The sequence below is a fragment of the Suricata suricatta genome, chromosome 13 (assembly GCF_006229205.1).
Source record: "Suricata suricatta isolate VVHF042 chromosome 13, meerkat_22Aug2017_6uvM2_HiC, whole genome shotgun sequence".
Taxonomy (NCBI): Eukaryota; Metazoa; Chordata; class Mammalia; order Carnivora; family Herpestidae; genus Suricata; species Suricata suricatta.
The window spans coordinates 4,893,817-4,912,644 of record NC_043712.1 but is presented as its reverse complement, the minus strand read 5'-3'; the positions used below and the strand labels follow the sequence as shown (position 1 = coordinate 4,912,644).

At 57.6% G+C, this 18,828-nt stretch overlaps 1 protein-coding gene across 2 annotated transcripts in view; it reads left to right on the top strand.

Annotated features, from left to right (window-relative positions):
- The window catches only part of ABL1 (ABL proto-oncogene 1, non-receptor tyrosine kinase), a 141,002-nt gene that overhangs the window by 112,696 nt on the left and 9,478 nt on the right, over nucleotides 1–18,828 (top strand). Inside the window, exons 4-7 of one of the 2 annotated variants that reach the window (XM_029919794.1) lie at nucleotides 7,833–8,105; nucleotides 14,989–15,073; nucleotides 16,206–16,383; nucleotides 17,944–18,128. In XM_029919794.1, coding sequence (XP_029775654.1) covers nucleotides 7,833–8,105; nucleotides 14,989–15,073; nucleotides 16,206–16,383; nucleotides 17,944–18,128 — 721 coding nt within the window. The remainder of the gene's footprint in view (nucleotides 1–7,832; nucleotides 8,106–14,988; nucleotides 15,074–16,205; nucleotides 16,384–17,943; nucleotides 18,129–18,828) is intronic. The other variant, XM_029919795.1, reaches the window with a different exon arrangement.

Here is an 18,828-nt window from a genome sequence, read left to right as displayed (position 1 = left end):
TGACGTGACAAGTCCACGGGCCTGGTGTTCTGTAAGATGGGGCATAGCTGTTCATGTGTGGACGCCCTTCTTACAAGATACTACGTTTCTTCCCTTTTTAAAAAATCTCGTGTGATAGTGATTCATCTCCCGTGGGTGAAGCTGCAGGAATTGATGGGCACTTTTAAGGTAAAAGGCTTCTTAATAGTACTTCCCACAAATAAGTACATGACGTTCTTCCGTAAATCACGTGCGTGTGTGTGCGTGTGTGTGTGTCTGTCCATGTGCACACACACAGTTTTTAAACGAAAATGAGATCACATTTATATCAAGAGATTTCCAAACCCAGATTGTAGTTGTTTTTTTTTTTTTTTAAATGTTTATTTTTGAGGAAGAGACCGCACGAGCACAGGAAGGGCAGTGAGAGAGGGAGACACAGAATCCGAAGCAGGCTCTGAGTTCGAACTGGTGAACTGTGAGATCATGACCTGAGCTGGAGTCAGACGCTTAACCCCCTGAGCCCCCCAGGCACCCCTGTTTTTTTGTGTTTTGTTAAAAAAAATTTTTTTTTCTGTTTATTTCGAGAGAGCATGAGTGGGGGAGGGCAGAGAGGGAGAGAGAGAATCCCAAGCAGGCTCCTCACTGCCAGTGCAGAGCCTGACACGGGGCTCGAACCCGTGAACCGTGAGAGCATGACCTGAGCCGAAACCAAGAGTCGGACGCCTAACTGACCAAGCCACCGAGGCGCCCTCCAATTTGTAGTCTTGAAAAAGAGTTGACATTTGGTTTTGTGATCTTTATATGGACAGTTCTTAAGAGTCCAGGAAGGGAAGGAAGGGACTAACATTTTCCGGGTTTCTGCTGTTGGCTGGCGTGTTTTTCAGTCTCCTCTTGAGTCTTAACCCTCACCGCCGTCCTCGGGGCCGAGGTGACTGTAGACTGCAGCGTTTTTGCATTCAGGAGAGGGGACTTACGAGGGAGGAGATTTCTCGCCCCCGGGATCACATCGCACGTGACGGGGAGCGAGGCCCGGGCCCTGCCGTGTACCCCCTGCTGCGCTGTGCCGGTGTGGACGGCTGGGTCTGGACGGTGGGTGCGTTGTTTAAATGGTGTGTAATGTGTGCACACGGTTTAAAAAAAAAAAAAAAGGAGAACAGCATGAATTAGAGTGAGAATTCTGTCTCCTAATTCCCCATCTCCCTGCCCAGGGGCAGCCCGTGACCACTTTCTTCCCGCGCTCCCCAGGGGATGTGTGGGTTTATACGTTTTAAAAAACACAAATGATGCAAACTCCACACCAGTCTGCGTCTGGCTTTTCCCACCTAGTGACGTTTTTTGGAGATTGCTTCACTGGGCACATTAGAGCTGCCTCGTTATGAATGACTGCGTCGTGCCGGTGGGCCGTCGTTTTCGGAAGCAGCCCCCCGCGGGCTGGCTTTTAGTTGTTTCCAGTCTTCGGCTGTTATAAAGAACACTTGCGAGGTGGCTTTCGAGCCTTTAAAATAAAATAATGTTGAGGCGCCTGGGTGGCTCAGTCGACTAAGGGTCCGGCTTCGGCTCAGGTCATGATCTCACGGTTTGTGGGTTCAAGCCCTGCGTCCGGCTCTGTGCTGACCGCTCAGAGCCTGGAGCCTGTCTTCCAATTCTCTGCCTCCCTCTCTCTCTGACCCTCCCCTGCTCACGCTGTCTCTCTCTCTACGTCTCTCAAAAATAAATAAAAAACATTAAAATAAGTAAATTAAAAAAAAGTAAAATAAAATAATGTTGGCACGCTGTATAAAAACCTTCACAGCACCACCCAGCACTGACCGGTAACAGGCGCTCTTGAAACCCTGCTTACCCTCACTCTAGGTAACGCACTCTGATGTTGTGTATTCCATTCTGTTCAGTTTCGGTTTTTGGTTTTTTTTTAAAGTCTTGGCCAGAATCCCCTAAATTTATTCCATAGACTCCATATGGGTCCCGACCTGCGGCTTGAACATACGGCCCGAACGTTTTGTCGGGTGTAAGTGTGTGCGAGGTAGGCTCTCCGGAACTGCCCAAAGGGTCCGTGCCTCTGACATCGGCGTCGATGCTGTCACGGCCCCTCCTGTAGCAACTGCACGGACGTGTGTTCTCCCCTTGCTTCTGGCGGATGCGCAGCCTCCGTGAGACAGGAGGAGGGCGTGTGTCCCTCCAGCCCCATCAGCGGAGTTGTTGCTGGTGAAAACCTGTCACCGATCAGCAGAGACGGTCTCTCCTAAGTGTCACGTCCACGCGTCACGTTCCGAGGGATCCCTGGGCCGTTTACTGAGTGTATCTTTTCCCACATTCTTGAACAAGACCAACTTTGCATGTGCGTTTGGGCCTGTCCCTCTGCTGTCTGTTCCTTCCCGCCCCAGACTTAAAGCTGCTCCAGCTGTAGAGTATGTTTCCGTGTGGGGTAGGCTGGTCCCCCCAGTCCTCTTAGCATTTGTGTGTTTGAACCGCACGAATGCACGTCTGTTTCTCTCCTTCACGTCCTTCTGTGCTGTCTTCTCTGCACGTCTCGGAGGCTTCCGGCCAGAGTCCTTACTGCTGATGCGTGGGACCTGCCCCTGCAGGACCACAGACCAGCCTTACTGGCCTGCTTTTCGGGGCCGCGTCCTGTCCTGGAGGGGGAGCTGGGTCCTTCCCTTCTGCAGGGTGCGTCCCAGGGTGGCGGGCCCCCTGGAACCTTGCCTCCAGACCCCAGGGGCTCCTCTTGAGTGGGTGAGACCAGGGCACCCCGCCCGCGAGGGAGGGGATCTGCAGCCGCCAGCCTGCTCCCCGTCTTGCCGTTCATCCGACGGTGATCGGTTGAGGGCTGCCGAGCGGGGCACGGGTTTCTGCTCCCCGGAGGTGTTTAGTCAGGCATCCTAGGGGCAGATGCAGGCAGGCATGATCTGGTTTGACAACTCATTAGCCGGCGGTTGGTCCAAAATACTGTGCAGAGGGGCGAGAGCAAGGCCTGCATGTGGGTTGCATGATTCACAGGATTCGAGAGGCGTCCGCTGAGGATGCCAGCCCCTCGGTCCAAAAGCTGGCGTGTGCCAGGGGCTCTTCCCACTGCGGGTGGAGCCCAGGGGACTCGTTCACTCAGGCAGAATCCGCCGCTGGGCACCTCCTCCAAGTGTCCTAGGCCTCCTGCCATCCTCCCTCCCTGGCAGAGCCCATCCCTCCAGCCGTCCGAGCACCCGGAGACGGCTCAGCCCACGGGGTCACGGGGCCGGCCATCTGCGGAGGCGCCTCTCCGTGCGGCCTGCACTCGAGGGGCGGTGTGGGGCAGGACCGTGTGAGTGAGCGGAACCGCGTCAGAGGGGGCGGGGGAGGCATCGTGGGGCCCGGCCCGGAAAAAAAACCTCACATAGCATGGCCTTGATGCAATCCTTTTTGGATTTCCGAGGGGAAAATTTAAGGTTGGTAGGAGGGACAGGCCGGGGTTGCGTAAGTTTCATTCTTCTTTTCAAACAGCTAGTCTTCACAAAACAACGAAGTGTGGAAGACTGCCCGCTCAGGCCCCAGAAGAGCTCTCCCTGCCCCCGCCCGCTTGGCGCTGGCCCGCCGCCCTTGTCATGTTCCTGAGCTTCGAGAGCAGCTGTGGCCGCCGGCCCCGGGGCTCGGGCGCTTCGAGCCGGACTCTCGCACGGGCCGCGCCGAACGGAGCCATCGCTGCTCCTAGGAGGCCCGACGGCCTGCAGACCTCCACGTGCCCTGGGGTCTGAGAGTCGCTCTCCGCACGCTCCCCAAGTCCACGGCCAGCGCTGTGGAGTTCAAGGCGGATTCCTCTCCGCCACCCCCTGCCTGAATCACTCTTAGGTCTTCTGGGCATCTGTGTCTACGCTGTATTTACTTCCTGGGGTCCCACCGTCAGGTCTCACAGTTCCCTGCAGCCCTCGGTAGAGTCTTTCCTTTTTTCCAGAGAGCTTCCCAGGTGACATTGATTTTCACGGTCTGCCGAACCGACAGGTTCCCGCCGACGGGAATGGAATTTGGGCTTAAGCTTTGGCAGCCTCCCTGTGCCAGGGTGATGTTGCTTACCAGCCCGGTTGCCTGTGACCAGTACCTCCGGGCCGGGACTCCGGGGCCCCAGGCGGCTAAAGGGGGCATAGGTCTATGCGCTGCTAAGCCTGGCCGTCTGGCCGTCAGGGGGAGAAGCTGTTTCTGATGAGTTTCTTTGACAGTTGCTGTGTTCGGGGCTCCTGCACCATCAGGAGGCCCAGTCCTGGCGGAGCCCCGGGACTGTTTATGTAATCTGGCGCATGGCACAAAGACATGCCGTTCCTTTTTTTAAATTTTATTTTATTTATTTATTATTTTATTTGAGAGAGAGAGAGAGAGAGAGAGAGAGAGAGAGAGACAGCATGAGCAGTGGAGGATCAAAAGGAGAGGGAGACACAGAATCCCAAGCAGGCTCCAGGCTCTGAGCTAGCTGTCAGCACAGAGCCTGACGTGGGGCCCGACCCCACAAACCATGAGATCATGACCTGAGCCGAAGTTGGACGCTTGACTGAGCCACCCAGGCGCCCCAATGACATGCCATTCCTAACACTAATTTCACACTGTCTTCTCTGACCCGACCGTGAATTCCTGATGCAGATCACCCAGTTCACAAGCAAAATGCACGAAACTCAGAACTAATGGGAAGGACGCCGCCAGACGTGACTGTTACGAGATGGCCGTGCAATGCGCTGAACAGAGAGAGTAGTTTTAATGTTTAATAAGCGTCAGGATGTAAATTTCATGCTGAAAGATGAACTAAGTCACAGGGTCTGTAAATTGAATTATTGAAAATGATAAAGTGTGTTCGTGCAGCGAAACCTCCCATAGCTCCAAAATCTCTAGCAGGAAGAGCTGGTGAGGGACTCGGGACCGAGAGCGAATTCTGCACAAAGGAGGGCTCAGGGGAGCCATTAGCAGTGTTCTGTGCGACGGAAGGAACTCGGTCCTTGGGCTGGAGAGCACTCCTTGCACGCTGCTGGGGAGAAGGAGATGATGAGCCTTGCTCCCAGGTGACCTGCCCCCCGGGGGGTGGGCGGTAGGTGGGATGGGCTCTTCCGCCCCCGTACTGTGCGGTGCTGTCCTGGGGGGCCCGGGGGTTCAAGGGAGCACGTCTTCCCTCTTCCCCACACTCCACGGCAGCCCCGGAAGAGGACGGCTTGGGAAGCTTGGCACCTGCAGTGAGGTGATTGGACGACTGACGGACGTTTCCAGAGCGAGGCGGGATCAGGGGGTCCCCACGTGCCGCTCAGTGGTGCCCACTGACGAGACTGCTGCGTGTGTCACGAGTGGAGGCTCGGCTCCGGGCTCGGTGGTGTCCTTGCTCCCCACCTCCTCCCAGCCCCTTCGTGCGCATGTTCTGGGCCCTGAGCACGACCCTTCCCAGGTCCTAGAGCCGTTCCCTAGACCCAGGTCTCCTGGGTGGGGCCTCCCGGTGGGCCTTCTCCTCACCCAGAAAGGTGCTGCCGTGGAGGGGCACCATCTCGCAGAGGGACAAGTTCCCCAGAGCTGTGGGGTGTTTCTCCACCATTCTTGGGTTGCTCAAGAAGTTTACTTCACTAGGATTGCAACTAAAAGATGGTAAATCACGGGGGCGCCTGGGGGGCTCCGTCGGTTGAGTGTCTGACTGCAGCTCAGGTCATGATCTCACAGTTCGTGGGTTCGAGCCCCGTGTCGGGCTCTGTGCCGACAGCTCGGAACCTGGAGCCTGCTTCCGATTCTGTATCGCCCTCTCTCTCTGCCTCTCCCCTGCTTGTGCTCGGTCTCTGTCTCCCCAAAATAAATAACTATAAAAATTAAACTTGTAAATTACGAACCTCTAAGTCAGAGTTGGCCATTAGCTTGCCTGAGTTTTAAAAATCTGTTCATGTCATCTCCCCAAGCAAGAAAGAACCCGGTTTACCCTCCCAAGTGTTATAAATGGCATCCCCCCGTGGATTCGTTAATGGTTTCTCTTTGAAATTATTGTAATTCGCTCCTGTTACAAACTTAGAGAAAGCGGTGGAGCCTCCCCTATCCGACAGCCAAGGTCTTGGGCTTGTGTGTTTCAGTCTTGTTCTTTCTTTTTCTGTTTCTGCCCCATCCCCACCCCCTTTTAAAGTTTCTAAGTAATTGAGAGAATCGAGACCCTATGGCCCTGGGGGACCAGTCCTGCTCCTTTTTCCCTTCCTGCCCCTGGCGTCTCCGCTGTTTCAAACCCCATTCCTCCTGTCTATGCAGTCCAGGCAAGTCCTAGGAACACCTAGTCCTGAAGTCTAGTGCCCTTTCCCCCTTCCCACACTCGCTGGCTGCCCCTGGTGAGCCCGTACGTTCACTGATCTCTTGTCTGCCTGGAGCCCAGATGTCCTGTGTGGATTTTAATGTGGAATTACTTAATGTGGAAGCACTCCCTCACCGCCTCCCTGAAACGAACAAAAAAGAAAAAAAAAAAAGACAGACGATAGCAGTCACCGCCCACTACTTGCTGTCAGCCTGCTCTTTTCCTTTCCTCCCTCCCCTGTGTGTCCAGACGAGAACCACGCGTGGACGGGTCTGCGGTAGAGCTTAGAGGCCCGTGTGCGCACGTGTCTGCAATCCCGTCTCTCCCCTTCCCCGCGGCAGAGGCGGCTGTGCGGCCTTCGTGCGGGCCTCCGGGCCCCCCATCACCCCTGGGGCGAGCGGACGGGGCACCCATGGTGGCATCCAGTGGGGGTCGCAAGCCCAGATGGAGGGAGTAAGAATAAGAAAGATTTTTGTCTTGTTTAGTGATTTCCATCTCTAGTCACCATCTACTTCTGGATAATTATGTAACTATAAATAATAATTACAGGTTTTAGGCAATAAGCATAATTATTTTAAAAAATTACTTTCTCAGGGCGCCGGGGGGGTGCTCAGTTGGCTAAGTGTCCGACTTTGGCTCAGGTCAGGATCTCACAGGTTGTGGGTTTGAGCCCCACATCGGGCTCCGTGCCCACAGCTCAGAGCCTGGAGCCTGTTTCAGATTCTGTGTTTCTTTCACTCTCTACCCCTCTCCCACTTATGCTCTCTCAAAAATAAATAAATGTTAAAAAATTAAAAAAGAGGGGAGCCTGGGGGGCTCAGTCAGTTGAGCGTCCAACTTCAGCTCAGGTCATGATCTCACAGTCCGTGCGTTCGAGCCCTGCGTCGGGCTCTGTGCTGACAGCTCAGAGCCTGGAGCTGCTTCAAATTCTGTGTCTCCCTGTCCTTCTGCCCCTCCCCCATTCATGCTCTGTCTCTGTCTCTCAAAAATAAAAATTTTTTTAATTAGAAGAAAATTACCGTCTTTTCCAATCTGCAAATACTAAGCTCTCCTCTTCATTAATGTAATCCGCAGGCCTTTATTGAGTGCCTACTATGTGCTCATTTCTTGCTCTCCACATTGGGGGTCCAGGATAAAAAAAAAAAAAAAGACCACTTAGGGCTTTGCTCTCAAGAAGCTGACATTTTAGAACGTGTTGATAGAAAGGATGGCATCCAGCAGAGAAGCAGGGGCCAGTCAGCTCGCGGTAAGTAAGACAAAGAGGGAAGGAAGGTGATTTGATGACCAGAACTGGCTGGTGCCCAGGTCCGGTGGCACGGTGACAGTGACTTTACCCTGGGCTCAGAATGCTAAGGGAGGCCCAAGCATGTGATGACTAATTGGCTGGAGGGTTTCTGGCAGAGCGAGCAGCAGGTGCAAAGGCCCTGAGACACTCGTATCTTTCTGCTTCGGCACGTAAATTACAGGAAGCGCAGCGCAGCACAGCCTCAGTGATGTTCTGGACGCCCCCTCAGGCTCAGCAGAGCCGGCGCGTGGCAGTGCCGGGGGTTGTGTGCGCCCCGTGGGCTGAAGGCTGTGCTCTCCCTGTCTCCCCCAGCTCTACGTCTCCTCGGAGAGCCGCTTCAACACGTTAGCGGAGCTGGTTCACCATCACTCGACCGTGGCGGACGGGCTCATCACCACTCTCCATTACCCCGCCCCCAAGCGCAACAAGCCCACGGTCTACGGCGTGTCCCCCAACTATGACAAGTGGGAGATGGAGCGCACGGACATCACCATGCGGCACAAGCTGGGGGGCGGCCAGTACGGGGAGGTGTACGAGGGCGTCTGGAAGAAGTACAGCCTCACGGTGGCCGTGAAGACCTTGAAGGTAGGCTCGCGACTGCCGGTGCCCCCGGGCCGGCCTGCCCCCTGCACTCAGGCCTCGGCCGGCCTCTGCGGGGGGCCAGGCCCCGTCCAGGACTCCGGCTGCACGCGGGGGGAGCCCCGAGACGTGTGCGGCTGCCGGTATAAAAAGGACGAGTCCCCGGAGAAGTCGCTCCTTCCGTTCTGTGGCAAGGATCCTGTTTAAACCCGCGGGTTTCCGTTCTGTCTGTGTGGCGTTTGAATCACTTCCTATTGAGAATCTGGAGAAGGATGGGGGGCGGGGGGAGGACACGGTGAGTTTTGGAAGAAGGGGGTTTAAGGAAACTGCACCGGACTCCCCTCTGGGTTTCCGTCGGCGGATCAGAAAGGCTCGTGCCTTGGGTGTTGCTGGCAGGTTCTGCTTCAGTGTCGTGAGTCCCGACTTGGGGAAACGGGAGGCTGTAGGGGAACGTCGGAAGTGTGGGGTTTGCAGTTCTTTGCTGGCTTGAGAAGGCCAAGCAGCGGTTTCATCAGGAGCCCTTGGCCTTCAGAACGGGATCTGAGCTTTTTAACCTGTGGCTGGAGCGTCCCCTAGTGTCGACCTGCGCTATGTACACCTGCCGTTAAGGAACCGATTACCCCGACAGCACGCACGGAGGCTGAGGGGAGGCGTCTGGAGGAGACTCCAGGCTGGAGGAGGGGACCCAGGCGCGCACACGCTTGGAGCCCCGTGCAGCCAGACCACTTGCCTTTCGGGGCGTCTGTCCCTTACCGGCCGCCTGTGCTCAGAGGCGCGGCACGGTGGACCGTAGTTTCCGGCTGGTGTGAAGCGATGCTTCCGAGGAGGAGTCCTGCCCTGTGGGTCTAGGACACGATGGTGGCTCCTGGCGCTCCTGTCGAATGTGGCCCCTCAGTTCAGTCGCTGGGGCAGGACTGACACTTGTGTGTTGGGGGCGGTAGTAGCATGGTTTGGGGTCACTTGAGGATACTTTCCAGGTGGGATTTTTTAACACCACCACACACGGTTGTTGAGTCCCTCGTGTCTGTGAGCCGTGCCCGCGGGGCCAGCCCAGGGAGGTAGAGTGGCCGAGTTAGTTGGAGATACACTCACAACGGAAGCTGCGTGTGGCACGACCAGGGCCCGGCTGGAGGCAGGGGCGAGGCGCCCCCACACCGCCCAGGGATGGGGGGGGCCGGTGAGCTCCACGCTGCGGGGAGGAAGCGCCAAGCGGGTGGGCGCCGTCACAGCGGAGCGGAGGCCTGGACGGAGGCGGAGGGCACGGAGGCCGCGGTGAGCCGTGGAGGCCAAAGAGCCAGGAGGCCCTCCTGGCGGCAGTGGGGCGCGCTGAAGGGCATGGTGTGCAGGAATGAGGGGACGGGATTTGTGTCTCACCAGGGCGACTAGGCTGGGAAGGCCCTGGAGAAACCCAGGCAGCTGCCACCGCCAGGCCCAGCAGGTGCAGGGAGAGGCCTGTGCGGGTGCCCAGTGTCCCGATTTGGCACCGGACCCACGAGCGGGCCGGACCCCAGGCCTCGACCAGCCTAAGAAGCCGTTACAGGCCCTGGCATTTACCCACACGCTTGCCAGTGTTTGCAGGGATGAAACAAAGAGGAACACCAGCACAGACTTGCTGGCTTCCCCCCCGGAAGGCTTGTTTGGAAACTGTAGAAAGAGGGAGAGTTTCACGGCTTGACGCGCAGGGACAGCGCGGCCCAGGAGCCAAGGCCGAGGCATCGTTCCCTGCGTCCCCGGCCATGCCGGTTCGCCTACGGTTCTCCGTCGGTGGCGGCTGTCTTGTCCCAGTGAGTCAGAATCATCTGGAAGCTGGGTGCCCTTTAGAATCTGTTTCTCTAATGAGGCACCGCTAAACTTTTTATTTTACTTTTAATGGTTTTCCCCAAGAGCCTTATTAACGTCTCATCCCACAGATGGTTAAAAAGAAAGCGTACAGAATCTGGTTGCATGGATTTCTGGGAATCGTCACCCCAGGTGATAGCTAATTAGGGGAAGGAGAAGGCATGTATTCTAGAGACGTGTGTCAACCCCAAATACGGTTCTGAGCCACCGCTAAGTAAATGATCCCTTCCTCCGCCGCCTCTGCACAGGCGCATCTCTACCGCAGGACTCCTGCCCGTCCAGTAGGATCGATCCCACTGTTTTGGGCATTTGTCTCCACCGGAGAGGTTGGGGACCTTGCGTGGCTCTCAGTGACAGCAGTGGCTCTGTTGAGCTCTTACGACATGCCTGCAGTCCGAGCGCTCCGCTCTGCGTGTAGCATCTCACTTAATCCTCGCAAGCACCGTCTGAGGGAAGGGCCCACCTTATCACTGCCTTTTCTGGCTTGAGGACAGTGCAGGGCAGGCGGGCGGGTAGCGGGCCGGTGTTACCCGGTGGGGAGCCGCAGACCCGGGGCTCCGGCCCCGGACATCCTGCCGCAAAGCCTAGCTCCTTTCTTCTTCCCTTAATCGTCACTGCAGTTCTGCCCCCTCGTACCCCATGAGAACTACGCAAACCACGTTCATGCGTCTTAGACACCCCCTCCCCCTGGCCCGTTCACTTCCCCTCGGACGAAGGCAGCCGGATCGCCCTCCTCTTCAGGACGCCTTGGAAAGCCGGTGCAGCTTGTTGCCCCAGACCCCAGCTGGGCACCGGGGGCACAGTCTGCTCTCCACCACCTCTTCCTGGGGCCCATCCTGCCTGTTCTGTGTCGCTGGCCCCTCAGGCTGCCCTCCTGAAGCAGCAGGCCCTGCTTTAACCCGGCCTCTGCATTGACCCACCAGGCAGCGCTGGGACCAGCACCTTCAGGGCCGGAGACCAGAAGAGAAGGGGAAGAAGAGGAGGGCACTCGGCTGACCCCTATGGGTGGGAAACGGAAATCACAGCAAAGGCCACCAAGTTGTGACGTTCATTATTCAGCAGGTCCGAGGCTTAACCGTCCTCCGTGTGATCAGTGCTCGAGGTGGGATGTGCCTAAGAGAACCAGCTGTTGAGTACAAGGAAGTCCCGTGTTTCAGATGAGCCGTGTTTGGAAGTTTGTCTACAAGTCCAATTTTTTTTCCTCTATGAAGTTTCCTTAGGATTTGGGAAAGACAGCCGTCCACCTAGTGTGGCATTAGGATTAGCTCCTAAGGCACTAAAATAGTGGAAAATACCAGCATTGGCAAGTGTTCAGGCTACGTTCTTTACCCGTTTTCCAGATAAGTAACATACGCAGCAGTATCCTCGACCCTGGACTTCTGTGCCCGTCTAGAACCATCCGCGTGTGGGGGTCTCTCCTGACCGTGCGACGTGCCATACACGGGCCTGTGCCTGCCAGCGTCCCCTCCGCGTGTCTTGGCACTTGTCCCTCACCGGTGTACATGCGAGGGTCCTGCTTCCGCGTGGATGTGTCTGTGTCCACAGTCGTCAGTGGGCATCTGTGTCCTTTCCAGTACTTGGGTCACGGACAGGGACCCTCCCAGTCGGACGGGTGGGGACTGTCCAGCACCAGTTTGCACCCAGCCAGCCGTGTGGAGGGCATGCCTTCGTTACCCTGCTCTGGCCAACACGGTGTGTTGGGGTTCGGCTTTTGTTTGCTGTGTTTTCCCCCGGACACTTGGTTCCGCTAGAGAGCTGCAGGGGTGGGCGGGGAAGGCGGGCCCCCGGCTGGCACCGGACGGTCCCACACCCTGGCTCTCTGACTTCCGGGGCAGGGGGCTGTGTGTCAGGGAGAGAGGCTGCATGACCTGGCGCCTGCGGTTGCTCGCTCTCGCAGCGGGCTTCGTCCTGGCCGTGAGCTAGATGCACCTGCGGACCGGGCACCCGCGTTCTGGGGGTTCTGTGTTTCTGTGCATCTGGCCGGTGAGCCCCCCTCCCCAGTCTGGCTCAGAGGCTCAGCCCCAGCTCCGGCGGCTGCAGGCTGCTGGATCACTGGGGTTGTACCCTGCCCGCCTAACACTTGGCCGAGAACCAGGGACCGAGGTGGAAACTGACCTCTCTCAGCCCCTCCCCCGGGGCCGTGATCCCTGCTGAGACTCGAGGCACCTGTGGGACAGGGAGCCGTTTCCACAGACGCCGTTCTCCATGACGCCGGAGAAAACCTTTCCTTGGGGACAAGGCCAGGGAGCAAAAAGGGTGAAAAACATGCATGATATTAGGCCCCAAGAATGCATGTCTGTGACAAAGGCAAAAACGAAGACACTGAGCTGCATGAACTAAGACGCACAGCCGGTCTTTCCTACAAGCACCGCGTTTAGCCTGCTTCTCAACCGTGTCCGGTACAGTGAAAGTGGGTCCCGCTGCCCAGGTGCCGCCGTGTCCGGCACAGCCTCGGCATGTGCACACCGGCATATGCAGCCCTTCTCCCAGGGTGTAGATGGGGACCTGTTCAGAGAGACCGCTCCTCTCTCTCTGGCACGTGAATGACTGGGCGTCGTATGTGGTCACACAGAGGTGGGGCTTGGTCCTGTAGCTCTGAAGTCATCCTCTCAACCACCCCCCGCTCCCTCCAACCGGCCAGGCCTTCGTGTGCAGCGGGGCCAGGCCGGGTCAGTCCCCTGGAGGAGAGCCGGCTGACCCACCTGCCTCCCGGCAGACAAGGCCAGAACTCTGCGTCCACTCCCTGGTGCCTCCACCAAAAAGATGATGGAGGGACGCCCGGGTGGCTCAGTTGATTGAGCGTCTGACTTCAGCTCAGGTCACAATCTCACGGTTCGTGAGTTTGAGCCCCGCGTCGGGCTCTGTGCTGACAGCTCCGAGCCTGGAGCCTGCTTCGGATTCTGTGTCTCCCTCTCTCCCTGTCCCTCCCCTGCTTGGATTCTCTTTCTGTCTCAAAAATAAACAAACATTTAAAATAATGGTGGGAAGTTTTTAAATGAAAGGCTGGTGTTCCATTGAGCGCTGCAGGCGGCAGCCGCTGTAAATGGACCAAGGCCGGATTCCAGCAGGGGGAGTCAGGTTCACGCCGAGCGTCCTGACAGAAAAACACAAGGAATTATTTATACGGTCCACACGTGTGCGTGCGTGTGTAGGCGTGAGGGGGGAGGCGGACAGAAAGAGGAGAGGGATGCCTTCGAAAGCCATATTGTTGCTTTTGCGTGTCCCCACCCCTCAAGATCTAGAACGTGGTTCTTTTAGGAAAGAGTCAGGCAGAAGCTGGCAGCCCCCGAGCTTTCTGAAATGATTTCACCGTGTGGAGTCGTCATGCGAGGCTTCGAGAAAGGAAAGCACCGCTTGTCCAGAGAGCTTTGTTGGGGAGCTGCGTTTTGAACCTCCGCCCGGCCAGGCCAGGTTCTCGAAGCCCCCGGCCCTGACCTGCGCGGCAGCGACGCCCCCATCCCGCCGGCGTTTGCTTCCCAGCCAGTGACACCCGCGTGTCGGCCGGCGGAGCGCACGCCACGCACAGACGGCACGGTCCGCCGAGCGTGTTCAGGAGCAGGGAGGACCCCCAGGACCTGCGCAGCCGACGGAGCGGCGGCAGGGGCGAGTTCTTGTCCCCCGTACACCTGACACGGAGGTCCTGCGAGGTTCCGTTGACAGGAGAGCAGCTCGGCGGTTTTCAAGGGCAGCGGACCGCGGCTGAGCTTCAGGCTCCCGGGGCCCCAGGCTGCACGACACGGGGGGGGGCACGCGTCCTCGGTGGCCGCGCTCCGCGTGCAAACACGACGGCCCGCAGCAGAACGCTGCGTGGAGGCTGGCCTGTCCTCTGGCAGGAAGTCTGCCCCGCGTGCGGGGGAGGCTGCACCCGGGACCCCGGGGCACTTTGTCTCCCGCAGGGGCCAGTGCGACCTAGGAGGTTCCACCTTGAACATAAGGTTGATAGACTTTCCTCCTGGGCGAGTCCGTTTTCCAGACATTGTCTGCCAGGCGGTCTCCCTCCCTCTCTCTCTCTCGGAGGGTGGGGTCCTGCCTCTCTCGTTGGCCTTGGTCGCCAGGCTCTCGCACAGACAGGCCAGATCATCTGCCACCCACCGGCTTCTTTAGGTCGTCAAGAGGTTTACCGGACGCGGGCCACACGTAGTCACACAGCAAGGCTCCGGCGTGCGGGGCCAGGCACGTGGCACTCCGGTCGAGCCCCCCACCCAGAGCACGTGTGGAAGTGGCATCACGTTGGCTCTGGGCATTTGCTGCTACGCTTTGTCTCCGCATGGCATCCAGATAGGGTGAACTCGCTAGAGTAGGACCCCTCCGACGATACTTGTGAATCCGTGGTTGGGGGGCGGGGTGCTAAGGGAGGATTATTTTAGAACCCGAGTAACTCGACCCGGTAGATGGTGGGGATGGCCTCGTTGAGACCCCCCGCATCTCTGCATCTTGGGAACCCTCCGCGGCACCGCGTATGCTGAGGCAGCAGTCTGCTGGGGTGAGGTGGTATCTTTTGTGTCATCGGGTGTCTTCCATTAAACTGGGTACATTTCTGACTCTTCAGGTGATTTTTTTTTTTTTTTAATGTCAAGTGCTTCAGGACTCCTTGGAAACCAGCTCTTCTTTAGGGAGCTAGAACTGTGCTCTCCAGGGCAGCCCCCAGAAGCAAGTTGCCAACCCATGTTTATTGCCCTGGGTGAGAAATCACACGTTCAGCACCAAAAGGGAAAATTCTTTAAAAAAAATTTTTTTTAATGTTTGTTTTTGAGAGAGAGACAGGTGTGAGCAGAGGAGGGGCAGAGAGAGCGGGGAGACACAGAATCGGAAGCAGGCTCCAGGCTCTGAGCTGTCAGCACAGAGCCTGAGGTGGGCTTGAACCCACAAACCGTGAGATCATGACCTGGGCCGAAGTCGGACGCCCAACCGACGGAGCCGCTGCAGGGACCCTGGCCGGAGCTGGCGGCCCCGGGTGGCTGCCAGTCGAAGGTCCAGTGCGCATAACCGCTCAAGCCACACTTTTCCGCTTAACCCCCTGCTTTGCTGAAGTCATCCCTGTTCCCCGCAGGAGGACACCATGGAGGTGGAGGAGTTCCTGAAGGAAGCTGCGGTGATGAAGGAGATCAAGCACCCCAACCTCGTGCAGCTGCTCGGTGAGTGAGGGCCCCTGTGTCACGGCCTCTGGGGTGACGCGGGCGCGGTCACGGAAGAGCTGAAGGTCTCGCTCCTCAGCCCGCGGGACAGAGGAGCCCGATGTGGGATGGCGTGTGCGAGCGACAGAAGAGGTTCTTGCTGTAAATGGACACCCAGAAGCAGTCCAGTGCAAAGCGCAGACGGCTTCTGAGACCAGAATGTTCTTTTCTTCTTTTTTAAAAAAAATTTTTTTTTAAGAGAGACAAAGACAAAGCACGAGCGCACGAGGGGCAGAGAGAGACGGAGACACAGAATCTGAAACAGGCTCCGTGCTCTGAGCTGTCAGCACAGAGCCCGACTCGGGGCTCGGACCCTGATCATGACCTGAGCCGAAGTCGGATGCTCAACCGATTGAGCCACCCAAGCGCCCCGAGACCAGAATTTCCAAGCGTCCCTTCCCTGCAGTTGTCCCACGAGTGAATGTCACCGGCTGGGGGTGACGTGGGCTGTTTGGTGTGCACCGACCTTTGCTTCTGAACTCGGCAGTGTTCTCTTCTGTTCGAGTTCAGGCGCTCGAGAGGATCTTACAGAAGCACGATCACAAGCCTCGAGTGCTTATTTATTTTTGTTGTTGTCGTTTTTGTGTTTTTATTTTGAGAAAGAGGGCGAGTGGGGAAGGGCAGAGAGAGAGGGAGACACAGAATGTGAAGCAGGTTCCAGGCTCCGAGCGTCAGCACCGAGCCGGATGGGGGCTCGAACTCAACAAACCTAAGCCGAAGTCAGACGCACAACTGACTGAGCCGCCTGGGCGCCCCAAGACGTTGAGCCCCAGACTTTGGGGCAGACGCAGAATGCATCTCGGGGGCCTTTTTCTTTCTTATTTGTTTCTTTTTAATTTTTTTAGTGTTTGTTTATTTTTGAGAGGGAGACACAGCACGAGCATGGGAGGGGCAGAGAGAGAAGGAGACACAGAATCCGAAGCAGGCTCCAGGCTCCGAGCTGTCGGCACAGAGCCTGATGCGGGGCTCGAACTCGTGAACCGGGAGACCACAACCTGAGCCCCCCAGGCCCCGCGGGGGCCCTTCCTTGTGGCGCTGGTGCGGGCGGGAGCAGAGCGGCCGCCCGAGCCCTCCGTGTCTGTCTCGTTGGCAGGGGTGTGCACCCGGGAGCCGCCCTTCTACATCATCACTGAGTTCATGACCTACGGGAACCTGCTGGACTACCTGAGGGAGTGTAACCGGCAGGAGGTGAGCGCCGTGGTGCTGTTGTACATGGCCACGCAGATCTCGTCCGCCATGGAGTACCTGGAGAAGAAAAACTTCATCCACAGGTAGGGGCCTGGCCGGGTGGCCCTCTGCGCGGCACCCCGGGGTCTGAGGGCTCGGCCCCTCACGGTAGCACTAGCGGCCCGTCAGGCCTTGGAGCGGAGGCGGACGCTGGGTTCCTGACCCCGCCGGCTCCGGGCCTGGGCCCCGGGCCCACCAGGCAAGGGATCCCCCCCTTAGTAGGAAATACTTCCCTCTGAACCATCTTGGACTAAGTCGAGTATCGAATGACGCTCCTCAGGGGCATCGTGCTCCCGCGGAGGCAGGGTGCTCGCCGTCCTCAGCCGGGTCGCGCTTCCACAGATCCCCCCTCCCCCTTCCCTTTATTTCCTCCTCCACTTAACTTGCCGTCCTCCGGCTCAGGGACGTGTGTGTCCACAATCGTCAGGACCGCGTCGGTGCGGTTCGGAATTCAGCATCTCTGCTGGTTTCAAGTCTGGAGGGTTTTGACCTTCAAGCGCGCCGCAGTTACCTTGGCGTTCGCATTCTTGGCTGGTGGCAACGGCTTCCCAACAATGTGACGGCCCGAGCAGGATTGAGCCTGATGGGCTTTGCCGGTGACTTTCACAGGAGATGTTCTCCGTGAACCTTCCTACCCAATTAGCTCAAGTAGGAGACCGTGCATGCGCATTCGTAGTGAGAAGTCAGAGAACTCTTGTCCGGCTCCTTGTGAGCCTGGTTCCAGACGCCCGTGTCACTCAAAAGGTGAGCCTGCTCAGGCTGCAAATTGAGATTTCTTGACTTCTGGCTCGCTTTGCATGGCCACGTCCGTCCCCTCTTCATTTCACAGGCTTAAAACGCGTTACCAGGATTCTATTAGGCCCAAGTCTTGGCGTCTCTTCTGTATTTAATTTCTCTCTGATCGCTGATGATCAGGCCATCTGACGCAGCCATCGCCTGAAGGTGCTGCCTCCTCTCGCCCCCGTGTTCCCATTTTGCCTTGTGATTTCGTGGTTAACATGCATGAGGCCGAGATTAGACACCCACCTCCCTGCGAGGCTCGGGAGGCGAGCGGTAGCGGGTTACACGGGTGAGACTTCCCAGGATCCGGTCGGATTCGCATCAGGAGGAAATAGGGAAGTAGGAAAACACAGTTTGGGGGCGGGGGGCAGGATGCTGCGGGACTTATTTTATTTTGTCCTCTGTGCGGTCTGGATGGGCCGCAAGGAGGCTCCCTCCGATGGAGAGGACTGGCGGGTGCTGTTCCCTGTGCCGGCGGTGGGCATTCCTCTCCGGGTGGCCCCGTGGGTGACTGCAGATAGGCAGGCAGGGTCACCTCGATTTTAAGTGACCACCACTCGAGACAGGCCTGGGAAGCAGGCGCTGTGTTCCCATCGTCATGTTGTGGGTGCGGTAACTGAGGCCCAGGGTAACGAGTCTGCTGCCGCCCCCCCCCCCACTGCCTCTCCCCGTGCCAGGAGCCCGGGGGGGTGCCAAGACACACGGCACAGGTCCCCGGGGGACCGGATGCAGTCACCGGGAGGGTGCCCCCGCCCGGTGGCAGTGGGTTTGCGGAGCCGGGGACGCCGCCCCAAGTCTCAGGGATGAACTGTCTCTTTCCCCAGAGATCTCGCTGCCCGGAACTGCCTGGTCGGGGAGAACCACTTGGTGAAGGTGGCTGATTTCGGCCTGAGCCGGTTAATGACGGGGGACACGTACACCGCCCACGCCGGGGCCAAGTTCCCCATCAAGTGGACGGCGCCGGAGAGCCTGGCCTACAACAAGTTCTCCATCAAGTCCGACGTCTGGGGTAAGGGCTTCTGCTCCCGGTTGGCCCCGCCGCCAGCGTGGGCTCCTCGTCCCGCTTTCCTCTCTCTCCGTGCCTTTCCGCTGCCCCCCCCTTCATTTATTTCCTTTCATTACTTGATTCTCTTAGGTTTTTTTGTTTCTTTCTCACTTTACAATTTTTACTCCCCTGTTTTCTCTCCGAAATGAAGTAAAAGTGAGCTTTTTTCTTCCAAACTAATTCAGATTACCTTTCTTTACCCCCCTGCCCCAACTTACCGTCTCCAGCCTGAGCTTGCTGCTTGGGGCGGGGGGCAGTTAGCGCTCCCTGCGGGCACCCACGGTTCTCTGCAGTTTGGTTTGGGCTTAAATAGGATCTCGCCCTCCGAGGCTTCACGTGCCAGCGTTTTATTTTTGTCTTTTGTTAGAAAGTCTCCTGTGGCAGGTAGTACACGTACCCTGAAGAAGGCAGGGCTGCACAGCAAGCCTGATGTACGTGTCACCCCACCTCTCCCGGCCATCGCCTCGTGGTGAACTCTCTGCCCCGCCCCCTGCCCCGCCCCTTTCCAAGCAGATCCCCGAGAGCATTTGATTTTGTCCGTGGATCATTTCAGTAGGAGTCTCTTCAAGTGTCTTTTTAAGTTCTTGTGGCCACATTTTTTATTCTTGCAGCCTCATTGCTCTTCTCCCCAAATTGACCATCATTTTGAATATTATGATCTGGT